This window comes from Scyliorhinus torazame, chromosome 12 (assembly GCF_047496885.1).
Source record: "Scyliorhinus torazame isolate Kashiwa2021f chromosome 12, sScyTor2.1, whole genome shotgun sequence".
In the NCBI taxonomy this organism is placed as follows: Eukaryota; Metazoa; Chordata; class Chondrichthyes; order Carcharhiniformes; family Scyliorhinidae; genus Scyliorhinus; species Scyliorhinus torazame.
The window spans coordinates 154496177-154515281 of NC_092718.1; the positions used below are offsets into that span (position 1 = coordinate 154496177).

The 19105-nt window shown below is 49.4% G+C and overlaps 1 protein-coding gene across 1 annotated transcript; it reads right to left on the reverse strand.

Moving 5' to 3' along the window:
- Nucleotides 1–3045: 3045 nt before the first annotated feature.
- Nucleotides 3046–11585, reverse strand: pex12 (peroxisomal biogenesis factor 12). The gene is made up of 3 exons (XM_072469209.1): nt 11400–11585; nt 5741–6291; nt 3046–4791 (listed from the first exon to the last, which is right to left on the reverse strand). The coding sequence occupies exons 1-3, from the start codon at nt 11526–11528 to the stop codon at nt 4395–4397; spliced, it is 1077 nt and encodes a 358-aa protein (XP_072325310.1). The 5' UTR covers nt 11529–11585; the 3' UTR covers nt 3046–4394.
- Nucleotides 11586–19105: the final 7520 nt, after the last annotated feature.

Here is a 19105-nt window from a genome sequence, read left to right on the forward strand (position 1 = left end):
CACCATCCATCACCCCCCACCCCCACCATCCATCACCCCCCACCCCCACCATCCATCACCCCCCACCCCCACCATCCATCACCCCCCACTACCACCATCCATCACCCCCCACCCCCACCATCCATCACCCCTCACCCCCACTACCACCATCCATCAACCCCCCCATATTCCCCATGACCACCATCAACTCCCCCACCCCCCATGACCATCAAACTCCCCCCACCCCGACACTCCCCATTGCCACCATTAGCCCCCACCCCCAGCCACCATCCATCACCCCCACCGCCACCATCCATCACCCTGACCGCCACCATCCATCACCCCCACCGCCACCATCCATCACCCCCACTACCACCATCCATCACCCCCACTACCACCATCCATCACCCCCACCCCCACCATCCCTACACTCCCCATGACCACCATCGACCCCACACTCCCCCCTGCCACCATCAACCCCCACCCTGCACACTGCCACCATCAACCCCCACCCTCCACACTCCCCATTACCACCATCAATTCCCCCACCCCCACCATCCATCCCTTCGAACCTTTTAAATACCGTCCCAGACCCGGACTGTTTAATTCCGTTAGTTCCGGGCTGGGATTGTAGTGTTGTATGCTGTGGGTGCGGCTTTACGTTTGAGATAAAATAAATGTGGTTTAACCTTTTATCTTCGTGTCTCCTGGATTACTACACTGGCAGCTAGAATGGGATTTTGGATAGCCCAGCTTAAAAGAAAAACACCTTCGGCAAGGTGTACGAAGTGAACCCGGAAATGCAATTATTTGGTCGATCCGAGCCGTATAATGCAGGTGTGGAGGATTGGCCCCAGTATGCTTCGACATGGAAACTGGAGGTGATGGACCCACAGCTGGAAATCAACATTGGGGTAGAACTCCCATCAGGTGCCCTTTGCACTTAGCAAAGAAGTGACGATACCACGTCCACATTAGCCCCAGATCCAACTCCAGGTGATGGACTCAAGGCTGTTTGCAAAGCAGCAAAGGAGGCGTCATGGTCGTGGGGGCGAGGGGGAGGATCTGGACTTGGTGGGGGGGGGCCGGGGATGTGATAACCCTCATGATGATCATTCGTTGATTTCCCTGTGAAACGCATGGAGTACAAGTTACCATGGTAACGGGCAGAGGCCCGTTTAGCTGGGACTCATTATCGCGTTTTTTTAAACACCATCCCAGACCCAGACTGTTTAGTTCCCGTTAGTCCCAGGTTGGGACAGGACATAGAACAGTGTTGTTGGCCGCAGGTGCGGTTTTATTTTTGTTAAAATCAATTTGGTTTAACCTTTATCTTTATGTTGCCTGGATTACTACAGTGGGAGCAAAAATTACAGAGAACCCTGGATGTCAAAGGATATCGGAACTTGATGGCTAGCGCACAAAATGGGCCTAAAGGTCTCTTTCCATGTTGTAAAAATGAATCTACCACCAAATGCCCTCCCACTATCAACATCAAACATTGCCCCGCACTTACTCCCCACTACCACCATCAAGCTCCCACATTCTCCACTACCACCAACAAGTCCCCTGCCCTCACATTCTCCACTACCACCATCAAACCCTGCCACTTCCACACTCCCTACTACCTTCATCAACCACCTACCCTCACTCTCCACTACCTCCATCAAACCGTACCACCATCACATTCTCCACTACCACCATCAAACCCTGCTGCCCATTCTCCCACTACCACCATCAAATCACCTCCACTCTCCCCTCTACTAAATTACCCAACTCCCCATTAGCAATATCACATCACCCCAACCCCCCCCACCATCAAATCGCCCCACCCCAACTCCCACCATCGAACCCAACCCCCCACACACACCATCAACACCCCCTCACCGGCACACACCCCACTACCGCCCACAAAGTCCCCACTACCATCAAATACCCCCACACTCCCCACTACCGCCATTAAATCTCCGCACCCATACTCCCCTCTACCAAGAAGCCCCCACTCACCACTACCCCATTAAACTACCCCCGCCCACTAACTCCCCACTACTACCATCAGGTCTCGGTGCCCAACACTCCCCACTACCACCAAACCCCCCACACCACCACCAAAACCCCCACACCCTCACTACAACCATCACCCCCCCACTATCAATCCACCCCCATCAAATCCCCGACCCCCAGTCCCTACTACCACCATCAAATCCCCACCCCCCGCCCACACTCCCCATTACCAAACCCCCCCCCCCCCACTACCACCATCAAATCCCCCCTGCCCACATTCCCCACTACCATTAAACTCCCCACACATGCCCCACTACCACCAAACACCCCACACCTTTCCCACTACCATATCCTTCACCCACCCCCCCATGATTATAAAACATTTATTTTCTTATTCAAATACCATGCAAGATCTTCTAGCCATATTAGAAACTTTATACACATATGTGTTTCCTGTCCATTAAATAGAATATCCGTCACGCTTCATCTAACACACTAATACTTAAAGTATAAATAAGGGCAGTGATTTGCAATGTTCAGAAAATATTCTCCCGGAGTAAAAATATACTAGAGCCAGAGGATTTGCAGCTTCTAAATACACAATGCCAGAAACAGGATTACCAAATCCAGTCTGAAGAAAAATTAACTTTGATTGAAGTCACCTAGCGCTTCTTAAAAGTTAATTATACTTTATGAGTACTGAATTACAACTGTGATAATACACCACCCTTCCCACTTTCTTATATCTGACCATGGGACATATATTTATATTCCAGAAGATTGTTCTAGGGAATAGCGTAGGCTCTAACTTACCATGCACTATTCCTTCAGATAACTTGTTTTCAGAAAACCCTGGTTTGTTTGGAACACCAATAACTTGGCCAAACTCTGGATTCACTGAAGACATAAACTGCTTACTTTTAGATGAACTCTGATCTGTTCGGGATTTGTAGCATTCACCTTTCTCCTTCCTACCTTCTAAATTTAGATTTAGAAGCCTTTGTTTACAATTTGCATGTAAAACTGGTTGAGCTGGCGTACAGTTTACTTTAGTTTTCAATAAAACCGTTTATTAATCTTTATTTTTCACATCAAAATGATTTAGTACACAGTATATATCTATACTTCCAAAATACACATTTCTGGAATGATTCAGACTGTGGGGGCAAATGTTAAAGGTGAGTGCTACAATTTGAGAATCTGATCTAATCCAGAAGCAGCTAAATCTTTTAGGGCACGATCGACAAGTTAAATTTGTAAACAGTCTACAGGAGATAAACTAGGGCTGTATTAATTATTGATCTGTATATTCGCTTGGCCTTGTATGATTAAATCGTCAATCTTCGTTTTTTTCTTCGGTTCTGTGCCTGAAGACACGTCCGATCCAGGGGACCATGATCACCACCACGGGTAGGGAAAGGAGGGCAGGTCACAATTCCACCTGAGTCAGAACCGGGATCGAACCTCATCCCGTTGACACCAATTTCCAGCCAACTGAGCCAACCAGCCCTGCAAGGAATCCAGTTTGCTGTGGTTACATACTCTTTACAGGCATGTCATAGCTTAGAGCTACAGATGGTGATGTTAAGAGACTCCAATTCCTTTTTGTCACATGGCTGACCGAGAATCGCTCCTACTTGTGCCAGTCGCTTGCATTGGAAGGATTTACAAGTTGATATGCAGCCTGTTTAACCATGTCATGTATTCCTTGGCCAACAAGTCCTGAAGTGGGACTTAACCCAGAGGTTCTGGCTCTAGGCAGAGAAACTTGTCACTGCACCACAAGACCACTTAAATCATGAATAACATTTATTAATTGAATTTGAGAATGTTCAGATTCAATTCAAAGGTTCATAATTGTCATAGATCATGTTTAGCACCGACACAGATAGTTTCCATTTTTCTCCTGCCGCAGTACTAATTCCAAACACCTCTCAATGTCCAAAGAATAAAATGCATTTATGATTTTCTGAGGTTAGGGGGCTCCTTGTATTGTTCATTACAGTTCCAAGCCATTCAAAAAGGACTCAGTGTATGTGGTGTTAGCTGATCTCAACCACGATAGCGAGTTTGCTGAAACTGGCTTTATCACTCTAAGTCAGGTTTCCTAATCGTCATTCATGAGTCCTATTGGAAAGGGTGGATATGTAGGCACCAGCATCAATGCGTTTATGGATGTATTTCCTCTCTAGGTTTATAAGTGAATGGCCACTTGACCAAGTAATGATACAAGTCAGCACATTTAAGAGAAAGAGAGAAAACTGAAAAAAATAATTAACAATTGAAACTTGCTTCATGTTCATCAGCAGAAACCAGCAGACCACATTTCACTGAGTCAGACATCTGCTCGGTTATACAATGAAGAGTAGATGACCAATAAAAGTGTGCTCAGATTGATGGATCTCATGCTTTCATGCTTCTGGAGAGTAAAGTTTGACGAGATGCTGCAGTTCAGAAGGGTAGCCTGTCACAGGACATCGCTGGTGGCATTTTACATAGCTATAAGCACATCGGTAACAATAGACATATCCAGAGGTTGCCAAGGCTGTGTCATTTGTCCGAATCTTGTTGCATAAAGGACACATAGTCTTCAGTCTAGGTAAGGATTCACTTGGCAGCTTGTCAAAGTGCACTGGCGGAGGAGGGGTCGGGAGTGAGGAGAGGGATTTAATAGTCTCCTGGTTTTCAGATGAGTACCACCATTCGAGAAACTGGAGGAAGAAGACACCTATGGAAACACCAGTCGATAGTGATACTGCCACACCCCCCAACGCTTTACCAAGGAAGGAGGTCAGCTCCCCAACCACACTGCAGAGATAGAGAGAGAGTAGGTTAGAATATGTGCAGGTACTGTTCCAATATTCAGTGCCATGAAGTGACGAGGCTCGTATTACCATCTATGATCCAACCCAAGTACAGCAAGTTCCTATTTTCAGGCTTTGATCAAGAAAAAAAAACTTCAAGCATGTAACTCCCAGCTGCAATCTTTATTTTTACCTTGAATATCCTCATTTTTAACCTGGCATTTCCTGGTATTTGAAACCTTCATCACATTTAACAATTTGTTTGCATCTATGGAATGCACTGCCTGTGGAAGTAGTTGAGTCGGAAACATTAGGGACCTTCAAGCAGCTGTTGGATAGGTACATGGATTACGGGAAAATGATATAGTGTAGATTTATTTGTTCTTAAGGGCAGCGCGGTAGCATTGTGGATAGCACAATTGCTTCACAGATCCATGGTCCCAGGTTCGATTCCAGCTTGGGTCATTGTCTGTGCGGAGTCTGCACGTCCTCCCCGTGTCTGCGTGGGTTTCCTCCGGGTGCTCCGGTTTCCTCCCACAGTCCAAAGATGTGCGGGTTAGGTGAATTGGCCAATGATAAATTGCCCTTAATGTCCAAATTGCCCTTGGTGTTGGGTGGAGGTGTTGAGTTTGGGTAGGGTGCTCTTTCCAAGAGCTGGTGCAGACTCAAAGGGCCGAATGGCCTCCTTCTGCACTGTAAATTCAATGATAATCTATGATTAATCTAGGACAAAGGTTCGGCACAACATCGTGGGCCGAAGGGCCTGTTCTGTGCTGTATTTTCTATGTTTTCTATGTTCTATGTTCTAAATTCCCATCACTATTTCGGCACCTCAATACGTTACCTCAAACTCTCCCCTCTGACATAAATAAGTACACAGAATTTCTGTAACCTTTCTTCAAGGCTTACATTCCCGACAACCGTACCTCGCCGCCCCTAAGCTCTTTTCTTACCTCTCATTGGGTGAGGGGTCGCTGACAGAGGATGATCTTTGCTCAAGGTCCTTAAAGTCTGCAGCGGTCAGGTTCCCCAAGCGGACCCCTGTCACTCGCAGCAGCGGTGAGTGGAACTGCGTTTTCCCGAAGGCGTATAATAGCCGGTAGATCAGGAACCACCCCTCCCAGCTCATGTTCACAAAGGGGTAGGCTGCAAGGAAGGCCTTGTACAGACACTTCCAAGAGGACTCCGGGAGATGTATTGCATAGTCATCCTCCTCTCTCAGCCTCGCAAACAGTTTGTCCAGTTTCACTTTTATGTACGGAACAGCTATGATCACCAAGAGGGATCTCCAGTGCTGGGTCCTCGGGAGCCCTTGGCTGGCTAGTCTCCACAGTCCACGGCCACCACCCAGGGGAATTCTTTTCAGACCGTAAAAGTTTTCGGAGAAGGAAGCACTGGTCCGGGACAGATAGTGACGCTGAAGCAGGCCATCCAGCACCACGTAGATTTCATCAAACCATCGCCACAGAAACCCATAGCGATCAGGGTTGTGTTCCGCAAGCACCTAGAAGAGAAATATACATTACTGTAAAATTGCTATACCCTGCTCCGGAGTCTCAGTCAGCCAGAAGTTTTGACCATTTTCCAGAAAGGTACCTTTACATATTTTGAAAGGATCGTTAGAAAGTTAATGGTGAAAGAGCATGGTAAAAGCAAAATAGGAATTGGGAAATGCAAAAGCAAAACCAGCACCTTGCAGGGGCTGGATTAGCACACTGGGCTAAATAGCTGGCTTTTAAAGCAGACCAAGGCAGGTCAGCAGCGCGGGTTCAATTCCCGTACCAGCCTCCCCGAACAGGCACCGGAATGAGGTGACTATGGGCTTTTCACAGTAACTTCATTGAAGCCTACTTGTGACAATACGTGATTTTCATTTCATTTCAAATACTGCAGGCATTGGAAATCTGAAATAAAAACAGGAAATGCTGGAAAACTTAAGCAGGTCTTGCAGATCTGTGGAGAGACAAACAGAGTTAACGTTTTGAGTCCAATATGATTCTTCTTTGGAACAAATGAGTATAATGGACTCGAACTGTTAACGCTGTTTCTCTCTCCACAGAGTCTGCCAGACAGACCGGCTCAGCTTTTCCAGCACTTTCTGTTTTTATTATGAAAATGGGATTTGTGAAAGGCCAGCAGAATTGTAGGACCTGAACAGCTAGCTTAAGCATTTTAAAGTTCTATTAACATTGATCGTCCCCTCTATATCTGTCCTCACATTATAGCTCTCTATCCCCCCTCATCAGAAACACCCATTGATCTCGGGAGCCATGTTTACTGTTGACTTCAATAGCATTTCCTGGTAACTTATTCCACAGCCAAATGTACCCTTTTGGTGAAAACATCTGCCCTTTCCCACTTCTCAGTCTTGACTTTCTAATGCGTTATCTTGTGGAGTATCCAATTCTTTTTTCCAATTAAGGGGAAATTTAACGTGGCCAATCAACCTACCCTGCACATCTTTTGGGTTGAGGTCCACGCAGACACGGGGAGAATGTGCAAACTCCACACGGACAGTGACCCGGGCTGGGATCGAACTCGGGTCCTCAGCGCTCTGAGACAGCAGTACTAACCACTGTGCTACCCTTTGCTAATATGTCTTTTGTTTACAAACGATACAATTGTGCACATCATGTTGAAATTCACTACCTTGTACAGCATCGGCATCATAACAATGGCACACATCTCTCATTGTCTCCCATCCCAAATGAAGGATCATTTCACTAAGACCAAACTGCTTTGAATTCTGATCATCAAGGCATGATTACATTACAAATTTAATCTTAGATTGAAAATGCCAATGTGCATCAACTGAATGGAGCATTCTGGCTTTCAGCGTCAAGTGTGACATTCATTATCAAAAGCCAGCACTGTCCCTTATTCCCATCTCCTGTCTGTAAGAGCAGAATTGCTGGTCTGTGATAGTCATTCCCATGTTGAAAAGTTCACCAACACCCAGATTTCGCTCATATGTGAAGGGCAACTTGCTTGGGAGAAAAGGATGAGCTTGGATCTATGATTCCCAACACTAGAGTTTTCCGTGAACCATTCATGGGTCTGTTGCAGATTAATTGCTAGACATTGATTGCTAGATTAGTTAACAGCTTCATTATTGTGATATCACGTGACTACCAGGATGGTATAAGGCGAACTAAATAGTCCAGGGTTTTATTTCATCCTGTGTTTTGCATATTCCTATTAGGAATGTTTTTTTGGAAGATGTACCAGACAGCAATTGACCCTCTGAATCAATGCCATTTAAGTTCTGTGATTCAATATACAATCTTATTCCTGAGAACACAACCAAGTGAAAGTGATTAACTGAAATTTTTATGTTTGGAGGTAGCATTTTGAGCTTAGCTCCATAGAAGCGTCTATGGTTACTGGTGGGAGAAATTAAGATGAAGAATTCAGAAACAAAGCTGCTCAATTTGCTCCTCTCGCGCCACCTTAGTCAGCAGAGCTGGAGGATCCAACAGCAGCTAATGTCTCTGCAGGTTTATATTGTATTCCTAACTATAGCCCGACAGCAGCAAGAATTAATTTTCACTTGCATCCTGTGGGCAGGATGTTGCAAAGCACCTTGGAGACGATGACATTACCTTCATAATGCAGCCACTGACATTCAGGAAAATGCTGCATCAGAAAAAAGAGAAGCTTATGGCAGATACCGAGGGCTCAATACGGCAGAGTCCCCAGGGGAGTATAACAAAAGTGCAGGGGGAATCTTAAAAAGGAAATTAGGAAAGCTAGGAGAGAGCATGTAAAAGCTTTGGTGAATAGAATAAAGGAAAACAGAAAGGTCTTTTAAAAATATGTAAAGAGAAAGCAAATAACTAGGAAAAAAGTAGGGCCAATTAGGGAGCAGATAGGTAATGTGTATGGGGACCTGGAAGATGTGGGTAGTCTCCAATGAATACTTTGCACTGGTCTTCACAATGGAAACGGATGTCGCAAGTGAGACATCAAGGTGTAGGACTGTGAAAAAGTAGAGGAAATTAACAGAGAGATGGTACTAGCAGGTTTAGCAGCCTTAAAAATGGAAAAATCACAGGCTCAGATGAGGTCTATCGCTGGCTGTTGAGGGAGGCAAGAGAGGAGATAGCAGGGGCATTAGCAGTAATTTTCAAATGCTCTCTGGCCACTGGTGAAGTGCCAAAGGACTGGACGACTGCTAAATTTGTCCCATTATTATAAAAAAGAGGGACAGCACAGTGGTTAGCACAGTTCCTTCACAGCTCCAGGGTCCCAGGTTCCAATCCCAGCTTGGGTCACTGTCTGTACGGAGTCTGCACGTTCTCCCTGTGTGTGCGCAGATTTCCTCCCACAGTCCAAAGATGTGCAGGTTAGGTGGATTGGCCATGCTAAATTGCCCTTAGTGTCCAAAAAAAGTGAGGTTGGGTGGGGTGGGATTACAGGGATAGGGTGGAGATGTGGGCTTGGGTAAGGTGCTCTTTCCAAGAGCTGGTGCAGACTCGATGGGCCGAATGGCCTCCTTCTGCACTGTAAATTCTATGAAATGGATTAATCAGGGATAGTCAGCATGGATTTGTTGAGGGAAGATAGTGTTCGACAAATTTAAACAAGTTTTTGACGTAGCCAGGAGTGTTGATGAGGGTAATGCAATTGATGTGGCCTATATGGACTGTAGCAAGGCTTTTGACAAGGTCCCTCATGGCAGACTGGTCAAGAAAGTAGTGACCCATGAGGTCCAAAGCAAAATAGCATGTTGGATCTAAAATTAGCTGAGAGGTAAAAAGCAGGTGATGGTAGAGGGATGTTTCTGTGACTGCAAGTCTGTTTCCAGTAGAGTTCCACATGGCTCGGTGCTGGGGCCCTTGCTATTTGTGGTGTACGCTAATGATTTGGACTTAAATGAAGTTCGTGGATGACATGAAAATTTCATAGGGTAGTAAATAATGACGAGGATAGCCGTAGACTGTAGGAGAATATCAACGGATTGGTCAGGTAGGCAGAGCAGTGGCAGATGGAATTCAACCTGGAAAGGTGGGACGTAACATATTGCATTTGCGGAGGGTTAACAAGGCAAAGGATTACACTATGAATGGGAGGATCCTGGAAAGTACCGAAGATCATAGGGACCTTGAAGTCGATTTCCACGGATCCCTGAAGATGGTAGGGTAGGTAGTTGAGAAGGCATATGGGATACTTGGCTTTATTGGCCAAGGCATAGACAGGGGTCATGCTGGAGCTGTACAAAATGCTGGTTAGGCCACAACTGGAGTACTGCATGCTGTTCAGGTCGCTACATTATAGGTAGGATGTGATTGCATTAGTGAGGATACAGACGAGATTTACCAGAATGCTGCCTGGGCTGGAGGGACTGAGCTATGAACAAAGATTGGATAGGCTATTTTCCTTAGAGCAGCGAAGATTGAGAGGGCATCTTACAGAGCTGTATAAGATCATGTGGGCCTATAGGAAGGCAATTTTTCCATTAAGAGAGGGGTCAATAACCAGGGGACATAGATTTAAGGTAAGAGGCAGAATGCTGAGAGGGGATTTGAGGAGAAGCTTTTTTACCCAGAGCGTGCTGGGAGTCTGGAACTCACCGCCTGAAAGGGTAGTGCTGAGAGGGGATTTGAGGAGAAGCTTTTTTACCCAGAGCGTGCTGGGAGTCTGGAACTCACCGCCTGAAAGGGTAGTTACGTCAGAAACTCTGGTAACATTTAACAAGTATTTAGATATGTGCTTGTGCTCCCATAACCTCCAGGGCTATGGGCCAAGCACTGGAAATTGGGATTAGTATAGTCAGATCTTTGTTGACTAGCACTGACACGTTGAGCCGAGTGGCCTGCTCCTGTGCTGTGAACGTCTGTGAATCTAAGACAGCGATGAGTGACCCTCCTTCATCTCAATGCGCCACAAAATTGAAATCGGGAAGGTTACTAACTATGACCCTTGAATTAAGATTAAATGCATTTAATACACGCCAAATATTTAATAACGAGTTATAAAAAATGCTTGATCATTCATATATTAATAGAACTATCAACTTCAAGTAGTAAAAACAATGAATATTTACACTTGATTGGATGTAGAGGGGGTGCACGGTTCTCACAGTCAATGTTGTGAGCAGACAGCACACACCTCACTTCACTTGCCCTCGCTTTTTGTGTTTTCAGTCATACTGGGAGGAAGAAAACTACACGGATGGAAACCAGCAGAATGTGCACTCTACATTAGATCCCTAGACGCAGGTTGCCCACCACCGATCAAAGGATCACAAAAAAAAACAAATGAGACAATCACCTTTGGGTGATAAAAGAAAATTACGACAGACACTGGAATCTGAAACAAAAACAGGAAATATTGGACAATCTCAGCAAGTCGTACAGCGTCTGTGGAGAGAGAAGAGCTAAAGTTTCGAGTCTGGATGACTCTTTCGGTTGAGGGGTGTGTTGGTCAGGACACCGGGTGAACCTTCTTACCCTTTATCTCTTCCTCCACCTGAAGTGGAATTAAGTGGGCAGCGGCTCCCTGCAGAGGGTGATCAAACACCGACCTCCTGCCCACCCGGTGGGGAGACCTGGCTCGGCTTCCTGCCCCTGGGCCGCACCGCGCCACCTGTAGGCCCCATTCAAGCCTTACCTTGCAGGCGTGTTGCGAGGCCGGTCTGACCGCCGACATCAACGTGTCCTGGGCCACCACCTCGAATATGGACGGTCGGCCCGGAGTCCCCGACAGCCCGCCTCTCAAATGGGCCCCGCGCTCCGCCATGGCCGCTCTCCGTCTCCCGGAACAACGGCCGCGAATCCGCGGGCCCTCCCGCGAGAAACCCCGCCCCCTTCCCCGAGAAACCCCGCCCCCTCCCCGAGAAACCCCGTCCCTTCCCCGAGAAACCCCGTCCCTTCCCCGAGAAACCCCGCCCCCTTCCCTGAGAAACCCCGCCCCCTTCCCCGAGAAACCCCGCCCCCTCCGCGAGAAACCCCGTCCCTTCCCCGAGAAACCCCGCCCCTTTCCCCGAGAAACCCCGCCCCCTCCGCGAGAAACCCCGTCCCTTCCCCGAGAAACCCCGCCCCCTTCCCCGAGAAACCCCGCCCCCTTCCCCGAGAAACCCCGCCCCCTTCCCCGAGTAACTCCGCCTTCTCCCCGACAAACCCCGCCCTCCTCCAAGAGCCCTGCCCACCCTCTGACAAACCCGCCCACCACTACAGGCCCCTCCCACGCCAGGCGAACACGCCCACAATAGTGGGCCCCTCCCTCCGCCAGGGAGCCGCCACTTGTCGATCTCTGGTGGAGAGTGTGGAACAATAAAACCCCGCAGATGTCGAGAATCTGCAATAAAATCTCGAAGATTGCGAGAATCTGCAATAAAAGTTGCGGGAACAGTATCTCAGGTGGTGAAAGTCTGGGTGAAGCCAAGCTGGGGGCTAGCAATATTTGGAGTAGTGGACGAGCCGGGAGTGCAGGAGGCGAAAGAGGCCGGCATTCTGGCCTTTGCGTTCCTAGTAGCCTGGCGAAGGATCTTGCTAATGTGGAAGGAGGCGAAGCCCCCCCGGCGTGGAGGCCTGGATAAATGATATGGCTGGGTTCATAAAGTTGGAAAGGATAAAGTTTGCCTTGAGGGAGTCTGCGCAGGGCTTCTACAGGCGATGGCAACCGTTCCTAGACCATCTCGCGGAGCGGTAGATGAAGGTCGGACAGCAGCAGCAACCCGGGGGGGGGGAGGGGGGGACATCTTTCGGGGGGGGGGGGGAAGGGGGTTTCACTGGGGGGCATTTGAGCAAGAAAACACATGATTGATCCGGAAACTGACATGTACGGGATGAATCCAATGTACAAAGTTCTGTATCCATGTTCATGTCTTGCCACGCGAGTTCTCTTTTTTTTTGTTACGGGAGGGGAGTTTGTTTGTAAGGTGGAAAATATTGTTGAAAAATTCTTAATAAAAACATATTTAGAAAAAGGGAATCTGCAATAAAGTCCCGCAGATGCCGAGAATCTGCAATAAAATCCCGCAGATGCGGAGAGTGCAATAAAACCCCGCAGATGTCGAGAATCTGAAATTAAACCCCGCAAATGCCAAGAATCTGCAATAAAACCCCGCAGGTGCCGAGAGTCTGCAATAAAATCTCGAAGATGCCGAGAATCTGCAATAAAGTCCCGCAGATGCGGAGAATCTGCAATAAAGAGCCGCAGATGCAGAGAATCTGCAATAAAATCCCGCAGATGCCTAGAATCTGGTGCGAGATTTTCCGACCCCCCCGCTGGGTCGGAGAATCGCCGGGGGCTGGCGTGAATCCCACCCCCGCCGGTTGCCGAATTCTCCAGAGATTTGGCTGGGGCGGGAATCGCGCCGCGCCGGTTGGCGCCCCCCCCGCCCGCGATTCTCCGGCCCGAATGGGCCGAAGACCCGCTGCTAGAATGCCTGTCCCACCAGCGTGGATTAAACCACCTCTCTTACCGGCGGGACAAGGCAGCGCGGGTGGGCTCCGGGGTCCTGGGGGGGGGGGCGTGGGGCGATCTGGCCCCGGGGGGTGCCCCCACGGTGGCCTGGCCCGCGATTGGGGCCCACCGATCCGCGGGTGGGCCTGTGCCGTGGGGGCACTCTTTTCCTTCCGCCTTCGCCACGGTCTCCACAGAGACCGGAAGAGACTCCCTCCACAGCGCATGCGCGGGGATTCCGTGAGCGGCCGCTAATGCTCCCGCGCATGCGCCGCCCGGAGATGTCATTTCAAAGGCCTTTTCCGCCAGCTGGCGGGGCGGAAATCAGTCCGGCGCGGGCCTAGCCCCTCAAGGTTAGGGCTCAGCCCCCCAAAATGCGGAATCTGCAATAAAATCCCGCAGATTCCGAGAATCGGCAATAAAATCCCGCAAATGTCCAGAATCTGCAATAAGACCCCGCAGATGCCGAGAATCTGCAATAAAACCCCGCAGATGCCGAGAATCTGGAATAAAATCCTGCTGTCATAATATACACACAAGTATATGATGGCGCAGAGGCAGACACTGACTGACACATTGAAAGACCAATTAACACACAGAACACAGCAGCCAAACACCAGATAGGACACGGCCACTATATGGCCAGAGGGTACTAGTTTTCCCGCTCATTCGGGATGCAGCCTCGGAGAAAGCCAAAGCCCGTGATCAGTAACACGAACATCTACCATGTGCTAGCAGTATAGTCTGGTGAGGTTAGCCTCAGGTCTCCAGTCAACCTATCATAGTGTCAACCCACAGGGCAAGTGTGTTGAACAGCTCATAGCTAAATAAAATAGAGTTGTACTTCTACAAGTGTTGGTAGCCTCTCTCACTGCTCTGGTAAACGCAATCCTCGCAGACCCAGCATACCCAACACATCATGGTACCAGTACGTGATGTTAGAGTTTGATGGACCTACCCTGAAATAATCTGCCTTCGACCAGCGACCAGCCATCCGGTAGTATGGACAGCATCCGCCCTCCCCCGCCGCTCCGCATCACCGGCAACCTCGGTGCGAATTTTTAAACAAAAGTTTCAATTGTACCTCGAAGCTACCGACACGAAAGCTGCCTCAGACGCCAGAAAGATTGCTCTCTTTCTCTCCTCGGCCGGGGACCACGCCACCCATATTTTCAACTCCCTCACATTCACTGAAGGTGAGGACAAGTCCAAGTTCAAGACAGTCCTGCTCAAATTCGACAGCCACTGTGACATCGAAGTCAATGAAAGTTTTGAACGCTTTGTCTTTCAACAGCATCTGCAGGGTAAGGATGAACCTTTTCAATCTTTCCTCACACATCTTCTCATCCTCGCGCAATCCTGCAATTACGGCTCCACCTCAGATTCAATGTGCACTTGGACCCCCAACGCCAGCAGCTCCTGAAGGTTAAACAGCTCACCCTCGCTATAGCCATCGAAACCTGTGTTCTCCATGTGCACGCCACTAACCGATACTCACACATTCAAGCAGCAGAGGCGGCGCGGCTAGGCCCCCACGAAGCAGAGCGGGTGCAGGCTGTAAAACAGCTCCAGGACCTAAGCCTGGATGAGGGCGGCCACCTCACGCGCTTTTGCCGGGCTCCCGCGTATGCGCGCAACGACTGAGGGGACGGTGAGCCCGAAGACCGAACTGCACAGGCGCGCACTACGTACGACCGCACTGCGCATGCGCGGTGGCGCACTGAGCGTTCTGACGGCACGACGTGCGACAACTGTGGCTCCTCCCACTTAAAGCGGCAATGTCCCGCGAAATCTCAACACTGTCTCCAGTGTGGCAAGCTTGGCCACTACACAGCCCTGTGTAGGTCTGCTCAAGCACCTGCCTCCCGTCACTCCCACCAGCAGCGCAGGGACGTTCGAACCGTACAACAACCAGTCACCGATTCCGACTCCGACTCCGACATGGTTCCAGACCCTGACACCGAGGATCTCAAATCCCCATTCTGGGTGGGCATCATCACCAAGCACATGGTGCTTCAAAAGAAAAAGGCCAAGCCCTTCCCAGTGATGAGCATTGATCCGGATGGTGAGTGGTGTGCCACCCTCACGGTCAACAAATCTCGCATCCGATTCAGGCTGGACACCGGCGCTTCAGCCAACCTCATTGCGCGGTCTGACCTGGACAGCCTCCATGTTAAGCCGACCATCCTTCCATCCGCCTGCCAGCTTCTCAACTACAATGGCAATGCCATTGCTGCCAGCGACTCATGCCAGCTTGTAGTGTTGCAACGTTCCTTAAAGGCCACCCTGCCCTTCGAGATTGTAGGGGTCACTAAAGCTTCCCTGCTCGGTGCTCAGGCGTGCAAGATCCTAAACCTCGTCCAAAGCATTCACTCCATGTTACCTGCTGAGAATTCAGCATCACCGGATGCCGACTTTCAAACACAACTGAAGAACATCATCACTCGATACCACTACGTTTTCGAGGGCATGGGCACACTCCCATACACGTACAAAATTATTTTAAAACCAAATGCCACACCTGTGGTACATGCACCTCGCCGGCCGCCTCAAGCAGCAGCTGCAGGACCTCCAGGACCAGGGCGTCATATCTAAAGTAACACAACCAACTGACTGGGTTAACTCCATGGTGTGAGTTAAGAAACCATCCGGAGAACTACGCATCTGCATCGACCCCAAAGATCTGAACCGTAACATCATGAGGGAACACTACCCTATCCCAAAGCGCGAAGAACTCACCTGCGAGATGGCTCGCACCAAAGTTTTCACAAAGCTGGACGCATCCAAGGGGTTCTGGCAGGTACAATTTGACGCAACCAGTCGGAAGCTCTGCACATTTAACACCCCATTTGACCGGTTTTGTTACAACCGGATGCCGTTTGGCATCGTCTCAGCCTCGGAGGTGTTCCACCGAATAATGGAGCAGATGATGGAGGGCATCGAGGGGGTGTGGGTATATGTAGACAACATCATTGTCTGGTCTACCACCCCGCTGGAACACAATGATCGCCTCCAATGTGTCTTCCGGAGAATCCATGTCCGCCTCAACAGAGCCAAATGCTCCTTTGGTCAAACAGAACTAAAATTCCTCAGCGACCACATATCACAGTTTGGTGTGCAGCCAGATGCAGACAAGGTGTCGGCAATCAATGCCATGAAGACACCGGAGGACAAGAAGGCGGTCCTCCGCTTCCTGGGCATGGTCAATTTCCTGGGGAAGTTCATCCCCAACCTCGCATCCCACACCATGGCTCTCCACAATCTGGTGAAGAAGACAACCGAATTCCAATGGCTCCCCGCCCACGAGCAAGAGTGGCGTGAACTCAGGGTGAAACTCACCAAGGCCCCGGTATTGGCATTCTTCGACCCTGCCAAGGAGACGAAGATCTCCACTGATGCGAGCCAGTCCGGCATTGGAGCAGTGCTCCACCAACGTGACGACGCCTCTTCATGGGCTCCAGTCGCATACTCATCGCGTGCAATGACGCCCACTGAGCAACGCTATGCGCAAATCGAAAAAGAGTGCCTGGGCCTCCTCACGGGAATTGTCAAATTCCACGACTACGTCTATGGACTCCCCAAAGTTACGGTCGAAACGGACCACAGGCCACTGGTCAACATTATACCGAAGGACCTGAACGATATGACGCCGCACCTGCAATGCATCCTCCTTAAACTCAGGCGGCATAACTTTGAACTGGTCTCCACTCCGGGTAAGGAGCTCATCGTCGCCGATGCACTCTCCCGTTCTGTCACTACGCCCTGCGAGCCGTCGGGCTTCGTGTGCCAAATTGATGCTCATGTTGAGTTCTGCGCATCTAACTTACCCGCCACGGATGAACGACTCATCCAGATTCGTCATGAAACAACCAATGATCCTTTGCTCCAACGCGTAATGCGCCATCTTACAGACGGATGGCTCAAGGGACAATGCCTGCAATTCTACAACATCAAAGATGACCTGGCAGTAGTAGATGGAATTCTGCTAAAGTTGGACAGGATCGTCATCCCGCACAGTATGCAGGAGCTCGTCCTTGAGCAGCTCCATGAGGGTCACCTGGGGGTGGAGAAGTGCCCACGGCGGGCCCGAGAGGCAGTGTACTGGCCTGGCATCAACCATGACATCGCCAACGCTGTTCTCAACTGCCCGACATGTCAACGGTTCCAGCCAGCTCAGCCAAAAGAGACCTTGCAGCCACATGAACTGGTGTCGTCCCCCTGGACCAAGGTTGGCATTGATCTTTTCCATGCACTCGGCCAGGACTATGTCCTCATAGTGGACTACTGCTCTAACTACCCAGAGGTAGTTAGGCTGCATGACCTCACGTCGACAGTGGTCATCCGTGCGTGCAAGGAGACTTTTGCTCGCCATGGCATCCCACTCATGGTCATGTCCGATAATGGTCCGTGTTTTGCTAGTCAGGAGTGGTTCAACTTTGCCCGGCGGTATAATTTCACGCAAGTCACCTCAAGTCCCCACTACCCCCAGTCGAATGGCAAGGCCGAGAAGGGGGTACACATTGTCAAACGACTCCTGTGCAAAGCGGCCAATGCGGGATCCGACTTTTACCTCCCACTCCTTGCCTACAGGTCAACTCCATTGTCCACTAGCCTGTCACATGCTCAATTGTTAATGAACCACACATTACGAACGTCGGTGCCTGCAATACACGCCCCAGACTTGGACAACTTTCCGGTCCTGCGCCGAATGCAACTGTCTCGGGCCCAACACAAGTCGATATACGACGCCCGTGCCACAGATCTCCCTGCTCTCGTTCCTGATGACCAGGTTCGTGTACAACTTCCTGAAGGTGGCTGGTCTGCCGCCGCGGTGGTAATCAAGCAAGTGGCCCCCAGGTCGTTCCTGGTTCGTATGCAGGATGGCTCTTTTCTTTGGCAAAATAGGCGGGCACTGCAGCTCCTTCCACGCTCGCAGCCAGATCGTGATGCCCTGCCTCACCCTCAGGACAGGCCCGTCCAAGAGTTCGCAGATCTGCCTCTTCTGTTGCCACCCTCTGTGACTGGTACAGTCCCGCCCGTTCCAGAGCAGGCGGCCCCTGACCCACCCTTGCGGCGGTCAACCAGAATTCGTCGCCCTCCACAGAGACTGAATTTACGAACTGCCTGAATTTATGAACTCTCTAAACTCATGGACTAATTGTTTTGTTACCCTGGTTATTTGTTCGCTAGTTTGTACATACTGTTATTCATGTCCCGTGTTTTGTTACATACAGTCTATCTGCACGAGACACCTTCCTGTGTAAATATGTTAGAAGTTTTGAATATCGTCCTGTAAATATGCTCACATATTCTCCACATAGTCAGGAATATTCACATACCACACTATTTATTGCCACGTACACATATTTTTTTTTCAAAAAGGGGGCGATGTCATAATATACACACAAGTATATGATGGTGCAGAGACAGATACTGACTGACACACTGAAAGACCAATCAACACACAGAACACAGCAGCCAATCACCAGACAGGACATGGCCACTATATAGCCAGAGGGTACTAGTTTTCCCGCTCATTCGGGATGCAGCCTCGGAGAAAGCCAAAGCCCGTGATCAGTAACACGAACATCTACCATGTGCTAGCAGTATAGTCTGGTGAGGTTAGCCTCAGGTCTCCAGTCAACCTATCATAGTGTCAACCCACAGAGCAAGTGTGTTTAACAGCTCATAGCTAAATAAAATAGAGTTGTACTTCTACAAGTGTTGGTAGCCTCTCTCACTGCTCTGGTAAACGCAGTCCTCACAGACCCAGCATACCCAACACATCACCCGCAGATGCCGAGAATCTGAAATAAAACCCCGCAGATCCGGAGAGTCTGGAATAAAATCTCGCAGATACCAAGAATCTGCAATAAAATCTCGAAGATGCCGACAATCAGCAATAAAAT

Bases quoted from the DNA above. Each gene is read 5' to 3' on its own strand.
- pex12 (XM_072469209.1), bottom strand. From the start codon at position 11,528: ATGGCGGAGCGCGGGGCCCATTTGAGAGGCGGGCTGTCGGGGACTCCG. The intron at 6,292-11,399 runs GTAAGGCTTGAA...TTTCTCTTCTAG, and splicing joins CCTCGCAACACGCCTGCAAG to GTGCTTGCGGAACACAACCC. The intron at 4,792-5,740 runs GTAAGAAAAGAG...CTATCTCTGCAG, and splicing joins GACCCCTCACCCAATGAGAG to TGTGGTTGGGGAGCTGACCT.